A 21038-nucleotide genomic window follows, 5' to 3' on the forward strand; every position below is an offset into this window, starting at 1 on the left:
TCAAGCCGCTCTCTGTATTATTTTATTTTTAAAGAGGGCATATAGTATTTTCTTTGCTATAATAATCTTTCTGGGTCAAAGTAAATAATAGCGCTGATTTTGCTGGCCGTCCCATCTTTTGTCAGACTGGTGTACCCTGCACCTCTGCAGCGGGTGTGGGGAAGAAGGGCTGAGAGAGGTGTCTCCGGATCACAGCCACCCCAAGAAGAAGGGCTGTCCGAAGGTGTGTGTGGTATGAGTTTGGCACAGACCACACCAGCACAAAGCTTGGCAGCTACTGCAACGTATTCCTGAGTCCTTTGCTCATTTTAATAAGAAAGTGACCAGATTGTACAAAAATAATTGCTTGCATTGAGTTAAAAAGCCAGTGCTGACCTAAATAACGCTAAGCTTTGCATTGTGATGTTACACCACGAGACATTAAGAAATCATTGTATTTGGCTAGCAGTAATTACAGCTGTGTGTTTTTATATTTCTTGTCTCTCCCTCATGTGTTTGCTGAAACCATACCTGTTGATGCTCTGTTTCTGTCCCACCTATTTCTTTTAAAAATACTAATCCGCAATTTACTTTAGCCCTCAAGGAAATGCATGCTTTGCTTTTCCTCCCCTGCTTCAAGTAGAGAACGCCTTGCAATGACCTGCAAATACTGTTCTGTAATAAGCTTTGCTGTCCCGTACTGCAAAATATGTGAGGAATTCAATGTCTGAATAATTGTGAAATAATCCTTTTAAAATCAATTACAGTAAACCTTGTGGGGTGAGAGAAACCCGTTTTCCACCATTCCCTTGAAGTACAGTATCTTTCGAAGTGCCCTGTCAGGATGCATAATTGGCATTAGAGTAGCAAAGGCACCCTGCTTTCAGCATAAAGGCAGCCTGTCCAGGGTCAGTTTGGTGCCTTTATAAAAAGCACTGTACGCTCATCACCTAGGTAGCCTAAAAGCTTTATACACCGCAGGTATTTGAAAGCAATTAAGTATTTAGCAGACCTTCTGCAGGACTCTTGTGTGCTTCGTGAAGGTTCTCTGCATCGCTCTCAGCCTTGGCAAAGGCTGGAGGTGCCATTTTTGGACCCTTCTTTCAGCTCCAGGGGATGAGGAAGAAGAGAGATTTTTGCGTTGTGTTGTCTCTCTCCCCTTTTAGAGTGCCTAGCATCAAACGGTGCAGGTTTTTCCCGGTTGGTCTGTGCCAGTTGGAACCCTTTTGTTATCAAATCATTTCTGTGCTGTAGTACCTCTCTGTTGTGCCTTCAGTCGCCATGGAACCCTAAAACATTTTGCAAATACTGCTAATGACTGCAACAGTCCAGCTAATGCCGATAAACAGATTTAGCATTGCAAATAGCAGTGAGTTGATTTACGATAGTGAATTTAACTGAAGTTTCCCACCAAGCGGAGTGGGGCTGAAACGGGTACCGGCAGCTGCAGCGATCGCGAAGTGACGGAGCTGCGGCCACTTAGTAGACAAGTGTTTCGTAATTGTTTTGGACAGAAAGAGGAAGAATACTTTACTTGATTGAAGAAGGCTCTTTATGTCGAAAGCACACAACTCCAGAGATTGCTACAGCTAAATTGCTGTAAAACCGCTTGTTTTACAAACAGAATACGTTGCAGAATCTAATTATAAAAACAAAAATATGTGCTTTAATTTGACATACAGGCAGGATTTCTCTTACTGTTCTCCTAGCTCTTGAAACTGCCAGAGATCCTCTCGGAAATACTAGTTAGTCAGCGCGCACAACTGCTACTGTAGATGTCAAAAATAAAATATTTATGAGTGTATTTGATACTGCGTTCTGGCTCAGTGTATGTATCCGTGCAGCACCGCGCCGTGTATATGTAAACTGGTCTCGAGGAAAAACATTTGTTCATATCCAGGGCTGTTCTTGCCAATAGTGAGATTAAATGAAAACAAGCACCACTTGTGGTCTAATTTGCCCGTTTTCTTAAAGTTTACTTAAAGTTTAAAAAGAATATGTTAATTTAATGATACGGTTGTGACAAAAGCCAACAAAAACAAGGAAGCAGACATCTGGAGGTGGCTGTTTCCCACACTAAAGAGGCAATTGAAGTAAAAGATGTAATGCTTAGCACTTGGTTCTGTGCTGTGTGCCTGGTTTGCGCAGCTCTTTGAAAGGCTAAACGTGAACCCTCGTGAAACCTCTGGAGAAAAGCACCTGAGCATTTGCCTCGTGGCTGCGCAGAGAGAAACGCGAAGGTGGGTGATTAAGAAGAGATCAAATGAGCACGGGGCGGGGAGAGAGATGTGGGAATAAACGCATGTTTCCTCTCTGCATCCACTTGACTAACTAACTGTGCCTATTTTTATCCACATTTTACATATTCTCTGGAGAGAACTCTTTTACCACTCGTAGGAAGGGGCGGGAGAAGAAAAATCGTAGGCAGCAGCCTTGATTGTGCTTGTATAAAGATCAGGCAGCTAGTAGACTGATACGTGCCTAGCGCTTGTATGTTAAAAGCTGTTTGCTCTCTATGCAGTGACACCAGAAGCAAGGCGTAGGAAGGCGTTAATCCTCTGAACATTAACGCTTTCCAAGATCATAGGTTACCGTTGTCCTCTGTTATGTCAGAATTTGCCTAATGTTTCCTTTTCTCCTGTCGGACATCTGGTGGTTCCTCGGAAATATTTGTAGAGCCATCGTTTAGTAGTTTACGGGGAAAGCCTTGAATAATTCACACAACAAATGATTAGGCAAGCACTTGTCTATCTAACTGAATTATTCTGCATGTTTGCTGAAGCAGTAGAGCAGGAGAACTGCATTTCCTTCTCCGGAGGGTTTACAGTGGTAGTATTGACCCACCTAGTTATTGGGTTTCAGCCTTCTGTTGACACTGTTGTAAATGAAAGCAGCCTGGACAGGCACTGAGCAGCTGGGCTGGATAATTGTGAAGGATTCATGCTTGTTGCTGTTACCCCTAGTGTTTGTAGTGAGTTGTTTGCTTTGACTTTTGTTGAACTGTTGACAAAAGCATTAGATACAAATGGGAACAAATAAAGTGGTGAGATGCCAGGAGGGCTTGGCAGTAATGGTGGTTTTCGTTCCGACTTAAATGGGGAATGTCGGCACTTATCAGGATGGAAATGGAAGGTGTGTTCAGCATTTGTGTGCTTCCCCCCTCCCCTTTCCCATCTTTTCCTTACTGCTAAATACGTTTCGGCAAACACAGGTGAATAAAAAGAGTGGAGGCAATTTCACTATTGCCTTAACTCTTTGGCACCACGTTCTTGAAGCTCTATCTGACTGTGGGATGTCTTGCTGGGCAAATCCAGTTCCTAGCATGAAAGGATTAAGTATAAAAAGGGAAGGGGAGAGGGGGAAGAAGGAAAGAAAAAAAAAGAAAAGGAGGGGAGGTAGAAGGGGTAGAGTTGAGAAAAGAGAGGATTAAATAGAACAGTATACACTAAGTAGTATAGCCAGCAAAATTGAAGTCATTTACTGGAACGCTTTTAATTTGGTTTAAACAAAATACTCTTTTGTATATTCAAATGGGGAGTAGCTCAGCTGTTGTGAAGCCAGAAAATTAATGGTATTTTTAGTGAAATAGCAAAAGCATGTCAACAACATAGCTGTGGATGATAATGTTGGCATTTTATTCATGAGGAATTATCAATGCAGGTTACTGGACAACATAGTGTGACTGGAATGATTGAGCACAGGGGGAAGCGGCTGTCCTTCTGTAAGATTATTTCATTTTGCATTTAGTCTTTCAGGAGCAGAAGAAGGAGGGAGAAAGAAAACATTTAAAAATACGTGTCTAAGATGCCTATCCTTGTGGTTTCTGGCTCCTGGAGACTAACCTTTTTACCTCTGTCTGACTCACGGCTTTGTCACTGCTTCTTTTTTGCCAGCTGTCCTTTCTTTTCAAGTCTGTCTTGAGGGATGGCAGAGCATAGAGGCAGAAGAATAGAGTTGCATTAGGATATATTTGCTGAAAAGGCAGTTTTGACCCTGGAGGAGTTGCAGGTTTGTTCTAGCCATTTCTGGCTCTTGCGCTTTGTGCCTGAGCATTGTTTGCTTGGGACCCTTAATGCATTTTATGTGTCATGAAATACGGTTACCTTCCCAGTCGTGGAGGAAGTTGGTGTATGATCTGGAAGGTCTTTACGACTTGGAGAGATGCTTCGTATTTGTTACTCTTGCTACAGTTTTCTTGTAGCAATCAACCTCCCAAATTTGGTGCAGGTCAACTAGAATAGTAGCAAATAAGAGTTCACAGGGGTGAAGACACCGCTGAGATGGAAGGAGAAGACACCGTTTTGTCTAGCAGGCGTAGGAAGATACTCCTTGTCTTTTCTGTAGCTTGTGCCTCTGGTGGTATCTGAGGTGCACAGAGGATTCTGGAACACCAAAGTTGTCATATGCAGGTATTTTTTTGTCACCTGCTTTCACGTAGCTTTCAGTTGTCCTAAAACTAAACGCTGCAGAAGCAAAGTAATCGTGGCGATTATGGACCCACTTTGAGCAATCATGCGTGAGTGTTTTCTTTATTCCCCTTTGTTACGGTTGCCATATTGTTCCCAGTCTCTTCACAATAAGGAGGGAAGCACAAAAAGAGATAAGGAAGAAATTGCCTTTTACTGCTGCCATTGCTAAGGTTTCTTGTAACATGCAGCACATTTGTTGTGCCGAGCCACAGCCCTGTGGACGTCAGCAAGAAACGTTTTGCCCAGATGTTAAATGCTGTGGGATAAGAGCCTGAATTTGTTATTAATCCCACAAATATTAAAAGAAAGTGAAGAAATATCAAGCTATTTCCAGCAAACATGTACTGGGAGTGGTGTTACTGTAAATATCAGCTTGTGCATGTTGAATCCCCAGTTCTTTTTGTCTCCCTCTTTGGGGAATATCGTGAAGAATTCTACAGGGGGCTAAAGAAATTCTCCTAGCAAATTTCAACCTTGAATGAAGGAAAAATGTGAAATCTCTGAAAAGTAGGGACTTAAAGCCCAAGCAAAACAAATATAGTCCATAATCATGTCTGCACAGCATTTGGGAAAACCAGTTTCGGATCATCTAAATTGTTTGAGAATTCAGAAAAAATAACTCATGAGTGTTCTGCGGCATTGCCTGAATGCTTTTTAATCAAGCTTGGATAGTTTCCTGATTTCATGTGAAATGCACTTTCCTCTGTACTTGGTCACACAGAGTCAGCTCTTTAGGGTATTCTGCTTTGCTTACAGACCTGTGAGGAGGCCCCAAGCTGTGCTTTTCCAGGAGAAGGCAGAGTTTCAGGAAGCCAAAACCTGGAAGTAGGCAAGTGATTCTGGAAAGAATTTGCATTGGAGTAACAATAGTTTGGAGTGATTAAGAGGAGAGAGAGAGAGAGAAGTGGCATACTACACAGTCTGAGATTGGATTGGACTTCCCAGATCACAAAGTGATTATGCATCACGGTGCAAGATTTTTTTGCATAGTCTAATGTGAGATGGTAAGAAAATGGAGTTCTAAACTGGCTGGATAGGAGCGGAGGTGGGAAAGAGCATTCAATAACATAGCATAGGAAATTGTAAAATAATGAGGCAGAAGTAGAAGTATGACAGAGAGATGATGCCCTAAATCAGTGGTGCACAACCTTCAGCACAGAATGTCTTTGCTGGCAAGTTGCCATGAGCCAGTGGGCTGCACCTCTTTTGCATATAATTTACATTGGATTTTAATCAGATAAGCACACACCCTGTTTGTTTTTCTTATTTATGGAGTGCTGTAAGTGCAAACACTGCATAGCACAAAGCAATAAAAGACTGTGTACTTGCTGGGTTATAGTAAGAGGAGTGATGATGGGAAGACTGGCTCTGCATTTTTGAAATCAGGGAGGTTTATCTGACATCTGGCTGTCTTTGAGAAGGCCTTACACATTCTGAAGTACAGGTTTGAGTTTATTAGGCAGCTGCAAGTTTGGCTTTGTTCTCATTTCAAATACATAAGGTTAATTTGAGAAAAATAATTTCAGAGACAAGCCTGCAGGTAGCACATTTCTTGGTTAATTCTGTTACCCATGGGTAATTTAAAAAAACAACAACCACTCGTGGTATTTTGTTCCTCAATTTTTGTTCAGAGTATTAAGCTAGTTACATCTCAGATGTAGTGGCTTCTGGTTCTCGTGAGTTTAGCTGATGACAGTTTTACATACAATGAAGAGGTGTTTCCTCTTCCACATTGTCTCTGTCTGTGTGATACAGATTTATGCAAACTGAGAACGGGACAAAGTTGTTATTTGTAGTTTCTGCAGTTCGGTATAGGCCTGCATTCTGTTATATACAGTACTTGGGTTGCTCTAGTTACCTAGTTGTATTTTTGCTGACACAAGGAAGACCGAATTTTGGGTTCTCCCCCCCGCCCCCCCTTTATTTTTTCCATTTCAGTCTAGTATATTCAGTGGATCCATCCCTCTTGTACTGGAGTACCTCCAAATCTTCAATACATTAATCCTCACAATAACCCTGCAAGGGAAACAAACGCTCTCTAGGCTTCTGAAGTTATCCCTATTTTATAGATAATGAACTGAGGCAAGAAGAGGCTTAATTGACTTTGCACAATCAGATAAAAGAGCAGATTTCCCAAATATAAACATAGTTTTCCATCCTTCCCAGTTTTAGGGTTTTTTTGCTCAGGCATCAGCGTTACATTGAGCTCCGGTTTTACCTAATTGCTCCTTTTGAAACCCCTCAGTAAAGCCCTGTTCATGCTTCTTTCTGGTGGTAGTTTGTGTGGGCTGGTTTGCCAGCTCAGTCCTTTTGGGCTGATTCCAGTTCCTTTTTTTTCTTTTTTTTTTTCAGAAGAGAAGCTTTGGGTGAATTTTCATCCTTCCTTGGGGTTTGATTACGTTGTTCTTGTGTGTGGTACGGATCCTTCAATACCACACAGGGTTGTAGCTGTAGCAGCATCGCTGGAAGCCCACTTGCGCTGTTGGGAGGGTCACAGCAAGGGGAACACGTGCACCACGTCCCCCATGGGCTAACCAGCTGTCACACAGCATATATACACCCTGCCACGAAACACACCGCTGAAACCCGGGGGCTAACGCTAACCTGTCTTGGTAGCACACCACCCGTGTCTCCGACAGCCCAGCACTGTGCCTGAGCTGTTCCCCATCACCGTACCGCTGGCCCCCGGGCCATGCTAGCAGGGCTTGGAGTGCAATTACTCAGCTACAGATTGGGATTGTCGGCACAGTGCTCCACTTCCAGCCTAGCAAGGTGTCCAGTGCGGGCTGCTGCGCGGCTGGAGGGTGCTCCCTGGTTTCCTCGGGTGCTGCTGTGGAGGGGACAGCCCCAGAGGTGGATAGAGAATGTGATTTTTGTCAGCAGTGAAAGTGCCCTGTGGGGAGAGCGTGTAGGCAGGGAAGAAGGATTTCCGTCTGCGGGCTGGAGCTCCTGATACAATTGTGCCTGCTGTGAAAGAGCTTGTTACACTTTCTCACTGTAAGGGCTCCATCTGGTGCTCTAGGTGTCTTTAAATGGAAATTTACGTTTAGTGTCAGAGCTGAAGCCTATGCACAATGAGCAGTCTGATGGGCTTTGAAGTCACAGCAAATGCTGAAGGTCTTTCCTTCACCTCCCACCCTGTAATACAAGGGGCAGGAAAGGAAAGTGAAAGAGAGGAGGATGGACCCTATTGTACTTGGAAGCAGTAATGAAGGCCCACTTTAATTTTAAAGACTTTGTGTATCTCAGGGCAGGATTTAACTTGTGACTGAGAGCAAGCAAAGTGGCATTGCAAGGAAACAGAATGTGCTGTTATTCAAGCAGCCCAGATGTTAGTTAGTAACTAGCAGTGTAATTTATAATTCAGCCTCTTAGATTATAACTGGATACTTGCTGGCAGTGCATTGTGTACTCCATGTAAGATCCTCAAACTCACTCATCAGGACAAGAATGCCCTACGTTGATGTCAAATTTTAAAATGGTGTGTGCAGAGATCATGATAGTAGTCAAGCCTTGCATTAGAAGACACATTTCTAGCTATTCTGACTTCTGCCTTGAAAAGTCACTGTCTTGACAGCTCCTAAGGAGAAGAAATGCCCTGACAAACAGCTGCAATCTGGAATTTAATAACCCTTCCCAACTGAGGAATCCATTTGATGAGTTATCCCATGCATCCTTCCCAACTCCTTTTTTGCCTTCTCACTACCTAGCTGCTTCAGTCTCATCTGAGTCAGCCTTTACAGCTAAAATAATTCCTGATCGTGCATAAAATAAAGATGCTTGGTTAAGTGTCCATTAAAATATGGTGGTTGTTTTTCAAAATACACCGAATAAAGTCTAAAAATGTTTGTCTTTGCTGTTGCAGAGTAAATGGTGGTTGGAGGAAATTTTCCCTATTGAGGAAGCTTGGGGAGGCTTTCCCTTAACTCCATAACTCCTGGGTTTGTAGTGGAGCTTGGGCCTTTGATCTCCACACTCTTAATTGACTCACAGGGAGGTTATTTACTGTCAACAAGAAAAGTACCTTGAACTTGTCATTTTAATAAACTTCTTGCTTGCCAGCTTCTCTAGAGGCATCCCAAATGGAAATAAACATCTTTCATTTTGTTTTATAAATAAATTTTAAAAATGGTTTCCTAGACAACCTTGATGAAATGTCAACTTCTTCTCAGATCTAAACCCACACCATAGGTATTGTTATCTCCATCCCTGCTGGGTAATTTGTACACTGCAATAGTTTGTTTGGAAACATGCCTGTTATTTTTTTAAATGTACTTAATGCTAGATTAGAGAACATAAGACTTCTCTTTTTTTTTTTTTTTTTTTCCTTCTGTTTCCACCAGCTCATTTCTAAACCATTTAAAATAAAGAGCTTGAGCATGCATGGTATTTAAAAAACCTTTCACATGATGTTTTTAAAACAGATCAATTTCAGCATTAAAGGGTTAGGAATTCAGCCAAGGAAAATTCAACTCGGGGTTGTATAGCTATAATGATAATGTATTATACCCGTCTTCCTTGAAAATGATTGTAACAGTAGAGTTGAACCTGGTGAATTACATCATTTAGGAGCATTTGCCAGTATGCTGGTTTAGGGGGATTACTGTAGTCTTCCCTTAACAAAAGCAAAGGAAAAGATGGATTGTATGATGTAGTACTTAAATGAGAGAGAACAGTCTTCACAAATTATCTAAGATAACTCATTTGAATAGAACAGAAGGTCATGCATGTGCATGCCAGTTATCACACTTAACTACTTGGCAAAGTGCAGGGAGAGTACAAGAGGGAGATTTTTGCTTTTCCTCTCCTCTAGCCTGAATTAAAAATGTATTGGCTGCTCATTGCTGACATCAAAACATTTCCAGCTAGCCTGAAGTTAGTATTTGATTGTGCTTTTAACGTTTAAAAAATTAACAGCGTGACCTGTCTAATATAAATAATGAAAGGCCCAGAAAAGTAAAAGCTGCTGCTGCTTCTCTTGGCAAAGCTCTAGGATGTTCAGGAGTTGTAATGCATCTAAAAATCTGGCAGAAAGGACTGTGTGTTTTATTTTTCCAGTCATCAAAGTAGGTGTTGTACATATAATGTGCTATTATATACTGATGTTACTGCTTTAAGGCAAACTGCAGGATCTGTGTTCCCACCGCTCCTCCATCCATTCCACTTACCAGAGTCTTTGATTTGAAGAATGAGACTGGGGACAATTATTTTTGCAGCAGGCTGAGGTCCAGATTCAGAGTAGTGTGCCGTAGGCATCTAAAGTTCAGCACATATGTACGTTCCTCTGATTTCTTTATCTGCCTTGTGACTTTCCTGAGATCAAAGTATGTGCCTCAAATCTGGCATCTGCTTGAGTGCTTTCCTGAATAGGAAATGGGATAATTTCCTGAACAAGGGTCTTGGGAACACAAGTAAGTGAGTGTAGATGAAGTGAGGCAGATATAATGGGCTTGGATGTTATTTGGGCAGAGAGGCGAACAGTAGTGCTCAAAGGTTTCTTTCTGGAAAATATTTTTATAGATGGTTGAGAGAATGTTTTCCTTCAGAATCAGCATGAACTGGAATTTGCAAGTATTTTATAGCACCTGGCCATGGTTTATCCACCTGCCCAATTAAGAGGCTGGTTGGATAAAGAATTCTGTTTTCACTGTGTGCTTAGTGGATCTGGCTTCCTAAATCATGCAGGGTACTAGAAAAACATAAAATAACACCGAGTCTTCAGAAGCCACACAAGATCTGCTAGGGGAGGAGACGAGAGAATTGCCAGTCTCTTAGTTAATACCCGAGAAAAACATGTGAACATATTTCTGCTTGTTGAAGCAGCTGAGATTTGGAGCGAATGTTTCTATTGAATTTTAGGGTGTTTTTGTAATTGTGGTAGTCTCTCGAAGGCTACCTCTTTTTGCCGTCGCTTCTCTACTGATCAAGTCAGGAACAAATAGGATTAAAAATGAGGGGGAGGGAGGGAACAAATCAGAAAGTGTGGAAAGAGATCATCAGCTCTATCTGTGAAGTATTCAGTTAAAGCAATAATTCGCTTTGTTTTCTTATCGTCTCCTAGGTCATCTCTGCAGCAAAACAACTATAAAATCCTTCAGAGACAAACAGGCAGAAGGAAGGAAAATGAAAGTGGTTTTCCCTGTAGGGTTGATACATATGGATAGATTGGAAAGGAACAGAAATGTGAAAACTCAGAACTGGTGCTTTTGCCATGAATGTAGCCTACCTTAAACGTAACCAAAACTAAAAATGTGGGGCACTGGGGCACAGTACCTGACTGGAAGTAGCTAAGTGGAGTGTCTCATGGGACTGTCTTCAGACATAATCTCCGTGGTTTTAAAGTGACAACAACAAAAAAAAGGCTAATTAGTACTAGGTTATATCCTTCTGGTCAAAATGAAGAATTAGATAGGAAACATAAATCCCAGGAGAAAGTTGTTAGGACCTGTCACGTGAAAACTGAATCCACTTAGCTATCCCTGGAGAAGCCAATGCTTAAAGCCTGATCATTACTACTTCAACATGAAAAATCTGGGGGGCGTAGGTGTGTGTATTTTTTACCTCCTAACCTCTGTTGCTGGTACTGACGAGATTTTTATAACCCCTGTGGCTTGAGCCGCTGCAGGAAAGTGTTTGCGTTCAGCTTGGCTCAGTGCCGCACAGTCCATTTTAATCACTGTGCAAAGTGAAAGGGTAACACTTTTACTGTGGTGCGCGGTCTGCAAAGAGGGCTCTGAGCAAAAGCCGGTTACTCTGCAGAGGGATTTCATGATTCTTGCAGATATTTCTTTAACAAAGTGTAAAGCATACTGACACAGGCCTTTAATGGCTTTAATGTCATAAAACATTCCCTCTTCAGCGTTTTCTTCCTATTCTAAAAACTTAACGAATTAACTTGCATGTTCCGTTTAAATTCAGTCGTTATGAAAATGTAATTAGTGTTAATATTCTGGAGATACGTTGTATGCTGGGAATTTTCTGTGCTCGTCTGTCATCGGCTTTTGAAGAAGGCTCACGGAGCGCTGCTGCTGCTTTCCCTTGCATCCTGGCACGCCACTGAATCAAAGCCCTTAACTGCAGGCTGGTGGTTATCCTGCTCTCTCCTTTTCATGGTGGTGAGCCCACAATTAAATTGTTGCATTGAATGCTCCGGCTGGTTGAGCTTTTTCTCTTATCCTGTGATTGCGTGCTCTGCCTCGCTCCTTCTCCTTCGCCAACTCCCAGTACTCTCCTCTCTGTTTCTATTTTGCTAGAGCCGCTCAAACTGTTTCAGGTCTCTGCTGAAGGAAATAGCATGAAAGATCAGTAATTGGAACCCCAAATAAATATTTGAGGAGCGGGAGAGCTGTAGTTCTGCGTTTCCTTGGCACTGCTGTGTTCCTCAGATTTCTAAAGATGATTGTGTATTTGCCCTCGGTCCTTCTGAATCACTCTATGTAACTCAGTGGCCTTTCACCCTCCGTTTCAGCGTGTCTGGTTTTGGTTGAAGCAACATTTAGGGGTTTGCATGCTGAGATGACCAACGTGCAGGTTTGTCCCAGATTTTGACATTTATTCTCTAAAATGCCAGCTGTGTGGTTTTCTCTGTCTGGTAGCATTTGCACTCTTCTGCAGTTAGAGCAGGTATCTTTTCTGGTGTCGTTAGGGACAGAACTCCTTTGCAGCCTGCGTATGCCCTGAGGCTCACCCGCTGTACTGCCTATACCAGTCGCAATTAGTGCTTTAACACCTTCCCGCAAATCTTCTCCCTCCGTCTGAATTACCTGCTCTGCTGCCTGCTGAAGCATATGGTCTTAGTTTGGGGTCTGTTCAAAGGGGAGGAGATTGAAGCTGGGGGCTGTGAATGGAGAATGGATCAGGTGAATTGCCCTGTGGATTAAAGGGGAAGATGTTTGACAATGCCTGAGTTGTGTTACCATCAATTAAATTCAATATTTACGAGTTGGCAGATGTGGACAAGAACAGACTTGATGGTAAATGTAATCTGTGAACTTTGAAGCTTCTGTAAACCTATCGGAAGTGTTTAACTCCTTTTCCTGCCCATCTGTTTCTTTTTCTTTTGTTCCCTGCTGAAACGAGGTCCTTTGTTCAAACTGTCTTGCTTACCAAAGGGTGCTTGTTATTCTTGCCACACTCGTTGATTTCACTACCTTCATGTGCCTGTGCTAAGATATACTTTAACCTAAACCTGTCTTTCCTTTTTGCCTCACAGCTGTGTTCCTCTGCTGCTTCACTGCTTGTACTTAAGCTGCATCGGTTCTTCTCACCATCCTTTGACCCTCACAGTGTCAGTAGTGATTAGGCCTTATGTGTGTTATGTCCCTCAGCCAGTGATTACTGGAGAAGCTATATTTTAAAGGATTTATTGCAAAAATCCATCTGCGAAAGGCTAGCCAGCAGACCTCACCATTGCTCTAAACACCTATTTTTCTTGCCGTCACCGTGCACCTCTACACCAGGAGGGGCTGGAGAAACAACAGCACATGCTGATAGGATTAGACATCAAAATTGCTAGGTATCTCCAACTTCTGCTGTGTGGCCCGCTTAGCTTTTCCAGCAATTTGATAAGAGTATGTTGAAATACATGACTGGAATTAACATGTACAACCGTAACAGTTTATTGTTCATTTTATCACCCATTTCATAACATCTAGACTTTTTGATGCTTTCAATTAGCTTAGAGTAAATATTGCAGTAGCACCACCAGGGCAAAGCAGATCACCAGTGTACAAAGTTACATGGATATTTTTAAAGAAGTGACACACAGTAGTGTATGCACACTTCTATCCTTCTGTTCACAGAGACTTTTGAGAACACTTGTATTTCAGATACAGTCTGCTGAGCCTGCGTACACGCTTTATTCTGGACTTCTCTATGACTGTCTCATTGCTCTTGCAGCAGCACTGCACATCTAGACTTTGAAGTTTTTTATGACACTCTTATCCACTAATTAACTTCATTAATTTTGCAATTAATGAAGTTAATTAGTGGGTAAAAATGCTATATAAAACTTCAAAGTTTGCATTCTAATCATAGTTTGTATTAAAAATAATTATCACACGCTTGATTACTAAGCGCAATCCAGTTAGCTCAGGCAGGGTCATGTGATACTAAAACCAGCTTTGTTGTGTATCTTTCCAAGCTAGTTAGTAGCATTTTTCACTAACAATTACTGAGACTTTGGTATGTGAAAATGCTGCTACAGGGAAAAAAGCAGTGAATGAGGCACACACCAAAAAAAATCGTTCGTGGTATGGCTGAGTGGAAGTTTTATTTCAATTTGGTTATATAGAGAAATGAGTTGGAAGAGGGGGTGGTGAAAATATCTTAAAGGTTCACCATGACCGACAATACTTATGTGGGAACAATACTTAGCTGCTGCCCCCCCGCCTTTGGCAAGCCATTCCTGAAGAGGTGCACTCTGGGCTGTGTCAGCCTGATCTGTGTCAGCCTGATCATGACCCACTGCATATACATGAAAGGTACAGAATGGTAAGGAGTACCTGCTTGCCTAAGTACAAAAAAAAGGGAGGATGTTGGAAAATTAAAGAAAAGAACATAAAATCTGTGAGGCTGGAGTGAATACTGGCATGTAGTAATAGCAATAGTAGTAACAACAAAAAGCCATAGCAGCAGTGTAGGTGTGGGTGACCTCAAGAGCACAGCACTCCATATGTTGTCTGTAGAACAGCCCACAGCATTTCATACAATCTCCCTCAGTTTAATAAAAGCAATGTACCTGTGCCTATGGGTGTATGTAAATTAATGTGTTTTTTGAGACGAGTGGGTTGTTACCTTATAGTTAGGAGCCTTGCAGAAGGTTTGCTGCGTGAGAGCTCATGGTTGCAGGTTTTTTTCCCAGGGACGTGGTCTCACTGGGTTGTGCTAGACTGCCCGTCACTCTCTCGTGAGTAATTCTTACACCCTGTCCTACCACCTTTCCCGTGGGACTTCTACCTTATACCACTCATTGCTCACTAGAGTGGTCTCAGTCTCATCCCTGGCATGTCAGAAGTTGCAGCATGGTTTTTTTTGTGTTGAGTTTTCTTTCTGTTTTTTTTTTTCTACTTACTAATCTAAGCATACGGACTTCTCATGGGGAGCTGAGCTCTTGCTCAGGTACATCCATCTATAACATTGGCATCAGCCAACCAAGCGGCAGTACTGCCTGGTCGTTTCTCTGCGATGCATATTGTATCCATTTTTATAGTTTCTTTTATACTTTCAGCAGACTTTATAATAGCAGTAATGTCATTCAGATAATTATACCGTAATTGACCTTAGCGTTGAGCATCCTTGGCTTTTACTGCAGTTTGCTTAATACTTCAGGATGGTCAATTATCTCGTAATTCCCACTTTGTTGGGAATTATTGTTTTAATTATTACACTCCAAATACATCATTTTGGCAAAGTAGTAAGGGTACACTGGGGAATGGTCATACTCATGAATGCTTTAGAGTTACCAGCTTTATCATGTGGGAGAGCTTTTCATCCTGTCATCTCTAGTCATTACTTTTAACACTGATTTCATTTAATTATCACATAGTCTGCTTAGGCCAGGTCTTCATCTGTGGGAGTTAGCCTATGGGGGGCTGGGAAGCAGGATTTGAGAGCAGTGAGATGGCTGTGCAATCTGACTGTATTGATTTATTTTCTGTCATGTTACAATGTGAGTCATCTGTGTTCATGCAAGTAACTTTCGGTGGAAGTTGAGGGTAAATGGGTAAACTTTTTTTTTTCCCTTTTACTAGCAATTTGAAGTATCAGTTTTCCCAGATAGACAGTGAAGACCCCAATATTTGCTCTTTTACTGGTGTGACTTTTGCAGCTGCCTAAGAGGCTTGTGTGGCCCTCTTTGCGTTCATTAACTTCATGTTCATGTAGCACCTGTGTGGCACTGGCACTCCACCAGCAGCAGCACCCTGCCAGTGCTGGAGAGAAAGCAGAGTCGTCCTACTGGTGAGAGATGTTCTTGCTAAGCACTGTGCTCTTCACTGCCCAAAACAGAGACTGAAGAATAGCATGCCATGCTTCGCAGCCTAATGCAAAATACGCTGTGGGTCCAGCACTAGAAATGTGCCGTTCCACTTCTTAAACAAATTATGCGAACAAGGCGAGGTTCTCAGCCTTTCAGTAAATGTATGTGTTCACTTGTTTTTTGTCAGCATTTTGTGGTGTATTTAACACGAATAAAAATGTTCTACCTAAGCAGAATGTGAAAAACCTGTACATTTTGCTAAATCAGAAACTAAATATAACCTACTTTCACCAAAGAGTATTTTTTCCGATGTCTGATCTAATTATTATATGTGAGCAAGCTCGGTGTTGGTTAGGAAAGTGCTACTCTCTAGTAGATTAACGCATTTGATTGAAGAAAACAGTAGTGTGAAAAGGCTTTATTTCTCTATAAATTTTAATAGTTACTAAAATGAGGACTCCAGCCCATTAAGTTACAGCCTGCCAAGTCATAATGCTGAATCACTTAATTTCTCTAAGTAGCTATCCTACTCCAGCTTCTTAAAGGCAGCTGTTAGGAGAGCACCAATGTTTTATTCAAGGAACAAGGCAGAGTCTGACAACTAAAGAGCGTGCTTTGATGGAGACTTTCTTGCACAGTCTGTAAATACAGGGTCCTCTCTTGGAGTGTGTAGACTTGCACGTGCGGGAAGCAAGGCATGGTGCGTACAGGGTTATATGTAGAAATCCAAATTCAGTGGAAACCACGAGGACGTTGTTACGTCCCGGCATTTCTTGCTGAAGATCGATCCTTACAAATGTTTATAGGCTGAAAAACTATTGCAAACAGTAGTAGTATAATAATGTTGTCTCTTGCACACTGAGAATACTGTTAAGTCCATAGGAATATCTAGATCATAGCTTCATACGTGGCACATCTTTATTACTAGCGTAAAGAGATAAATTTAGGTCTATCAGCACCAGGACCAGAGATCCCATGAAGTCAGAGATCTTTTTGTAGCAGGTGCTCTACGTGTCGAAGTGAACAGAAGCTAGTACGGCAAGGGTGTTGATTCACTGGCTCCATTCAAATAAAGGGGTAGGACAGTTAAAAGTGAGGCTGGTTAGATTTGTTCTGTTTTAATTGACTTTTGAGGAAAAGTAATGTTAGTCCTAGTACACTTGCCAAATTTCAATTTGGGAAATGAGAATCTGCCTGCTGTCAATAGGGGAGTCTGCTAATGTCAGGTCAGGTACTACATACAGCAAGGTCTTTTCGTATTGGTATCAGGTCTGATCCATCTTTGAAGCAATAAACCCATTAAGCAGTGTGCATTGCTCCAATGCAGTGCTCATCCTTTATATGCTAGTGATAATTAGCTACTTTATCATTCTAGTAGGGAGCTTTAATTTATTACTTTATTAAGCAGTGAAATCAAAGATTAAAATAGTATCTATAGCACATAGCTAACTAGATTGTGAAAAATGAATCTATATGGGTTCAAATTTATGAAAATAAACATTTCTATTTAAATAAGTGCACTAGTTTAATTCTTTAGACACCATTCTAATTTGTAGTTTACTGGTGATTATTTTTCTTCGTTTTAAAGCAAATTGCTTTCTGTAGGGTGAAGTTGAGAAATAATGAATTGAATTCACATTTCAAGCTACAGCCTCCCAAATTGTAAATGAATATAAATGTAATAGGAACATACTATTAAAATATTTTACAAAAGACTGTGCTCTATCGTTGCAGCAAACAAATAACATTTTTGAAGCCATCATTTAATGTTGCATTTCTACTTGGCCTTTATTTTAGCAGCTTATGTTCCTACTGCCACTACTCTCTCCAAATGCCTTAACATATGTTGTCTCTTCAGAGCAAAAAAATAACGTTAGTTTGTGTCTTTTACTATAGTAGGTGATTAATGGTTTTCTTTAAGGCTAAATCAGCGAAAGTATTTTGTTTGGTCAGGGTGGGAAATCCTTGCCTACCTGTGTGATACTGTCAGGGAGAAAGGGAGAGGCAGGCAGGCAAATGGGAAAGGCAGAGACTGTGTTCAGCACTAGTTTAGTTTTAACATTTTTATTTCCACTCAGTGTACTTGGAGGGCAATTAAGAATTACTATTCAAAAAGATGGAAGAGTTTTGCAAGTTCTACCACTCATTAATCTGAGCTGCTGTAGACACAAATTGGAAATTTTAGAGAAGTGGAAAGGAGGACCTGACTGTCTCAGCAGGGAGAAATGTTCTCTCATGTGACTTGGGCAAAAAGCACAGCCTAACTTCTGTGGTTAAGTGTTCTTAATACTTACCAGAAGTTTGTAGTGTAACAAGTTTAGAAGAAAAAAAAATTGGTAATAGTGATGGAATAGAAGTTGCACCATTTCTTGGTTGAAATTCCTGGTAGTAGCTATAAAAAAAAACCTAGGGAGGAGGTGCACACTAAAACCCCCCAAAGCAAACAACAGTGTTGTCCATAGCGTGTGGAGGAAAACCCCAAACCCACCGTTTCTGGATGAATGGGAGGATCTAAAATCCAGCAGTAAGGCCTTCTTTGATTGCTGTTCCTTCCACCTCCTTATGTAAGAGAGCTGGAAACAAGTCAGCAGGGTTTCACCTGAGAATTACTTTCAGCTTCATTCCTGTCAGGTCCAATTCTGCAAAATGCCTGAACGCATCCTTACTTAAGTACGTTCAACTGTTGACTTCAGTGAGAGATAAAGTTTAGCGCATGCTTAAATGCTTTCTTGAACCAGGGCCAGGAGCTGCTGCTGCAGCTAAAGTCAGTCCTAGAGGGAACTTCGCATCTTTCATTACTTCCTTTTTTGTAGGTATAGGCTCCACCAAGCTTTGGAAATATGGGCGTCGTTGATAAATGTTCCTGCCATGTTTAAAGGAGCAAAGAAGGATAGTTGGATGATAGTATATAGTATCTTACTTCTCTCCTGCCCCATATGCAGGCTCTTTAATGATGATTACTAAGAGGGCTGCAGAATGGCAAGAGACTCCTGAGCCATTGCCTTGAGTTTCCGTCTACTGCAGGCACAGCCTGTAATTGTAAAATGTGCCAAAATGAAATTATTTTAGGTGTTTTTCCCCATGTTCTTTCTTGCTGTATGACTGCTAAGAAGCTTGTTTTTTTCTTTGCTAGAGATTTTCATTCAAATATTTTCTGAAGTGTGACTTCCCTTTAGCCACTTGGTTATTCTTGATTTGCACAAGCAAGCACTCATGCATACACACCCACCCCTCTCTTCTGGGAGTATTGATTTAACCCTGCCTGTGTTTAGAGGAAACAAACTAAAACCAGGCCAATGCACAGTGCTCATGAAATCGTCCAAAGTAGCTTGTGGTGATTTGGCACTGGCTGAAGGCCAGATGCCCACCAAAGTTGCTCTATCACTCCCCTTTTCAGCTGGACAGGGGAAAAAATATTTATTGAGAGGCTCGGGAGTCGAGATAAGGATGGGGAGAGATCATCCCACAATCAGCGCCACGGGCAAAACAGACTCAGCACAGAATAAAGGAAAGAAAACTCTAATTTATTACACTGCACTCACTGCACACCCAGTGACACCAGTCGCGTAATGAGGAGCACGGCCACATCTTAAAACATCTCCCCCCACCCCTCCCTTCTTAGCAGGCTTCACTTCAGTCATGATTTCACTCCCTTCTTCCCTCCCACAACACACACACTGTAGTGTGGAATGGGGGTTTCGAACAGTTCCGCCCAGGTTGTTTTACTTCTTATCTGGGGGTGGGTGATGGGTGGAGCATTTCTCACACTCGTCCCCTGCTCCAGCATGGGATCCCACCCACAGGAGACAGTCCTCTGTGAAATTCTCCATTGTGAGTCCTTTCCCACAGGGCTTAAGCTCTTCACCAGCTGCACCAGCGTGGGTCACTTCTGTGGGGTGCAGTCATAAATCATAGAATGTCTCTCAGGCCCAGACTGCTCCAGCCTAGTCCCCCACATCCCCCAGCAAACCCGCTCTGCCAGGGGCCCCTCTCTCCACAAGCTGCAGGTCCTGACAACAGCTTGCTCCAATGCGGGCTTCCCATCGGGTCACAGCATCCTTCAAACGTTTCCACACTCTCCAGCGTGGGGTCCTCTACAGGCTGTATAGATGGGATCTCTGCTCCCTGTCATCATCCATGGGCTGCAAGGGAACAACCTGCTCCACCATGGGTTTCTCCACAGCCTTCACAGGAATCTCTCTGGAACCTGAAGCACCTCTCCCCGCCCCTTTACTGACCTTGGTAGCTGCACAGTTCCTTACATCTTCTCATTCCCTTCTCTGGTGCCCAAAAGCAGCTGCTTGTGTTTACTGTCTTTCAGGCCTGCAGACAGCTTCTGGCTGCTTCTTGCAGAAGCCACCCCTGCAGCCGCCCCCTTTCTCCACCAGAACCCAGCCATGCAAAACTACAACGTAGATCTGCATTCATACTGTTGGTGTTACAGATAGCAACTGTGATCCGTTGGCCGATTGCCTTTACCTGTATCTTGCAATGCTTCGTACACTTTTAATACAAGACACTTGCTTGGTAGCTATAACTGATTAAAACCCAAAGTGTTCTTTGTGAGAATAGTTCCAAATCATATTATTGGGTTAAAACCATATTACCTGGTTATGTTGTATTGAGGGATAGTGACAAATGAACTACTGTTTTGAATGAGCATCTAATGATGTTTTCTTCTTTTTTGACTGCAGAGCTCTTCTGTATCTCCCTCAGCCAGTTTCAGAACAGCAGAAAAGCACAGAAATTCAACAGATTATTCTTCAGATAGTAAAAAACAAAAAACAGAAGAGAAGGAAATAGCAGCTCGTTATGTGAGTAAATTGTCTATATGGTGCATTGTCAAACTTAAGTCTTTCTCTGTAATTTCACCTGATTCCTGCTGTGTAACTAATTTTAAAATTGAGAGTCAAATTTTTAACAGGTTCTTACTGCCTGTGTCTAACATCTGTGCTGCATGGAAGGCTTTGCTGTATAGGTTTGATAGTGTTTTTAACAATATAAATACAGAGCAGTGGAAGGTGTGTGAGAAGAGTACTGACCATTAGTTAGGCTGAGACTTAGTAGATCTGGCCTGTAGCTTGGCTCCACTTCTCAGTGCAGTGCAACTCTGTGTGAGGATCTTCATCCTGTATCCTCATTCATGAATGTGAAAACTGGGAAGAATGTTTCAGATCTGATGACCTGTTAAGCAGAATCCCTGTAGTTGATGTAAATATTGTAATTGTATTACCACATAAATCTTGGTTAACGTATGTGCTTTGTTGCATAGTTACGAGCAGCCTTCAATTTAATTGGTTTGGGGTTTTTTTGTAGTACTTAAGAGACATTAGAATATTAAATAAATGTTTTTTAACACATTGTGATTTGTCATTGCAGGACAGCGATGGTGAAAAGAGTGATGACAACTTAGTGGTTGATGTTTCCAATGAGGTAAACACAATGGTGGTTTTTGTGTATTATAGTGGTGGGGGTGGGGGTGTCTTCAGTGGTTTCTGTGCTTGTTGGGTATATGAAAAAGATTACATCCTTCATCTTTGTAAAGGAGCTTGAAATGCCTGAGGGAACCCAGTCAGATTGTCTTTCTTTTGAATGGAAATCAGATCTGTAAC

At 41.9% G+C, this 21038-nt stretch overlaps 1 protein-coding gene across 10 annotated transcripts in view; it reads left to right on the forward strand.

Annotated features, from left to right (window-relative positions):
* LOC311203862 (transducin-like enhancer protein 4) overlaps positions 1-21038 on the forward strand; it is a gene marked incomplete at its 3' end in the record, with an annotated part of 98647 nt that overhangs the window by 65971 nt on the left and 11638 nt on the right. For 8 of the 10 annotated variants that reach the window (XM_084278633.1, XM_084278636.1, XM_084278635.1 and 5 more), the window contains 2 exons: positions 20121-20240; positions 20806-20859. In XM_084278633.1, the coding sequence (XP_084134759.1) occupies positions 20121-20240; positions 20806-20859 (174 nt within the window). The remainder of the gene's footprint in view (positions 1-20120; positions 20241-20805; positions 20860-21038) is intronic. The other 2 variants (XM_084278641.1, XM_084278634.1) reach the window with 1 other exon arrangement.

Source organism: Gallinula chloropus (genome assembly GCF_964237585.1).
Source record: "Gallinula chloropus genome assembly, chromosome: Z".
NCBI classification, from domain to species: domain Eukaryota; kingdom Metazoa; phylum Chordata; class Aves; order Gruiformes; family Rallidae; genus Gallinula; species Gallinula chloropus.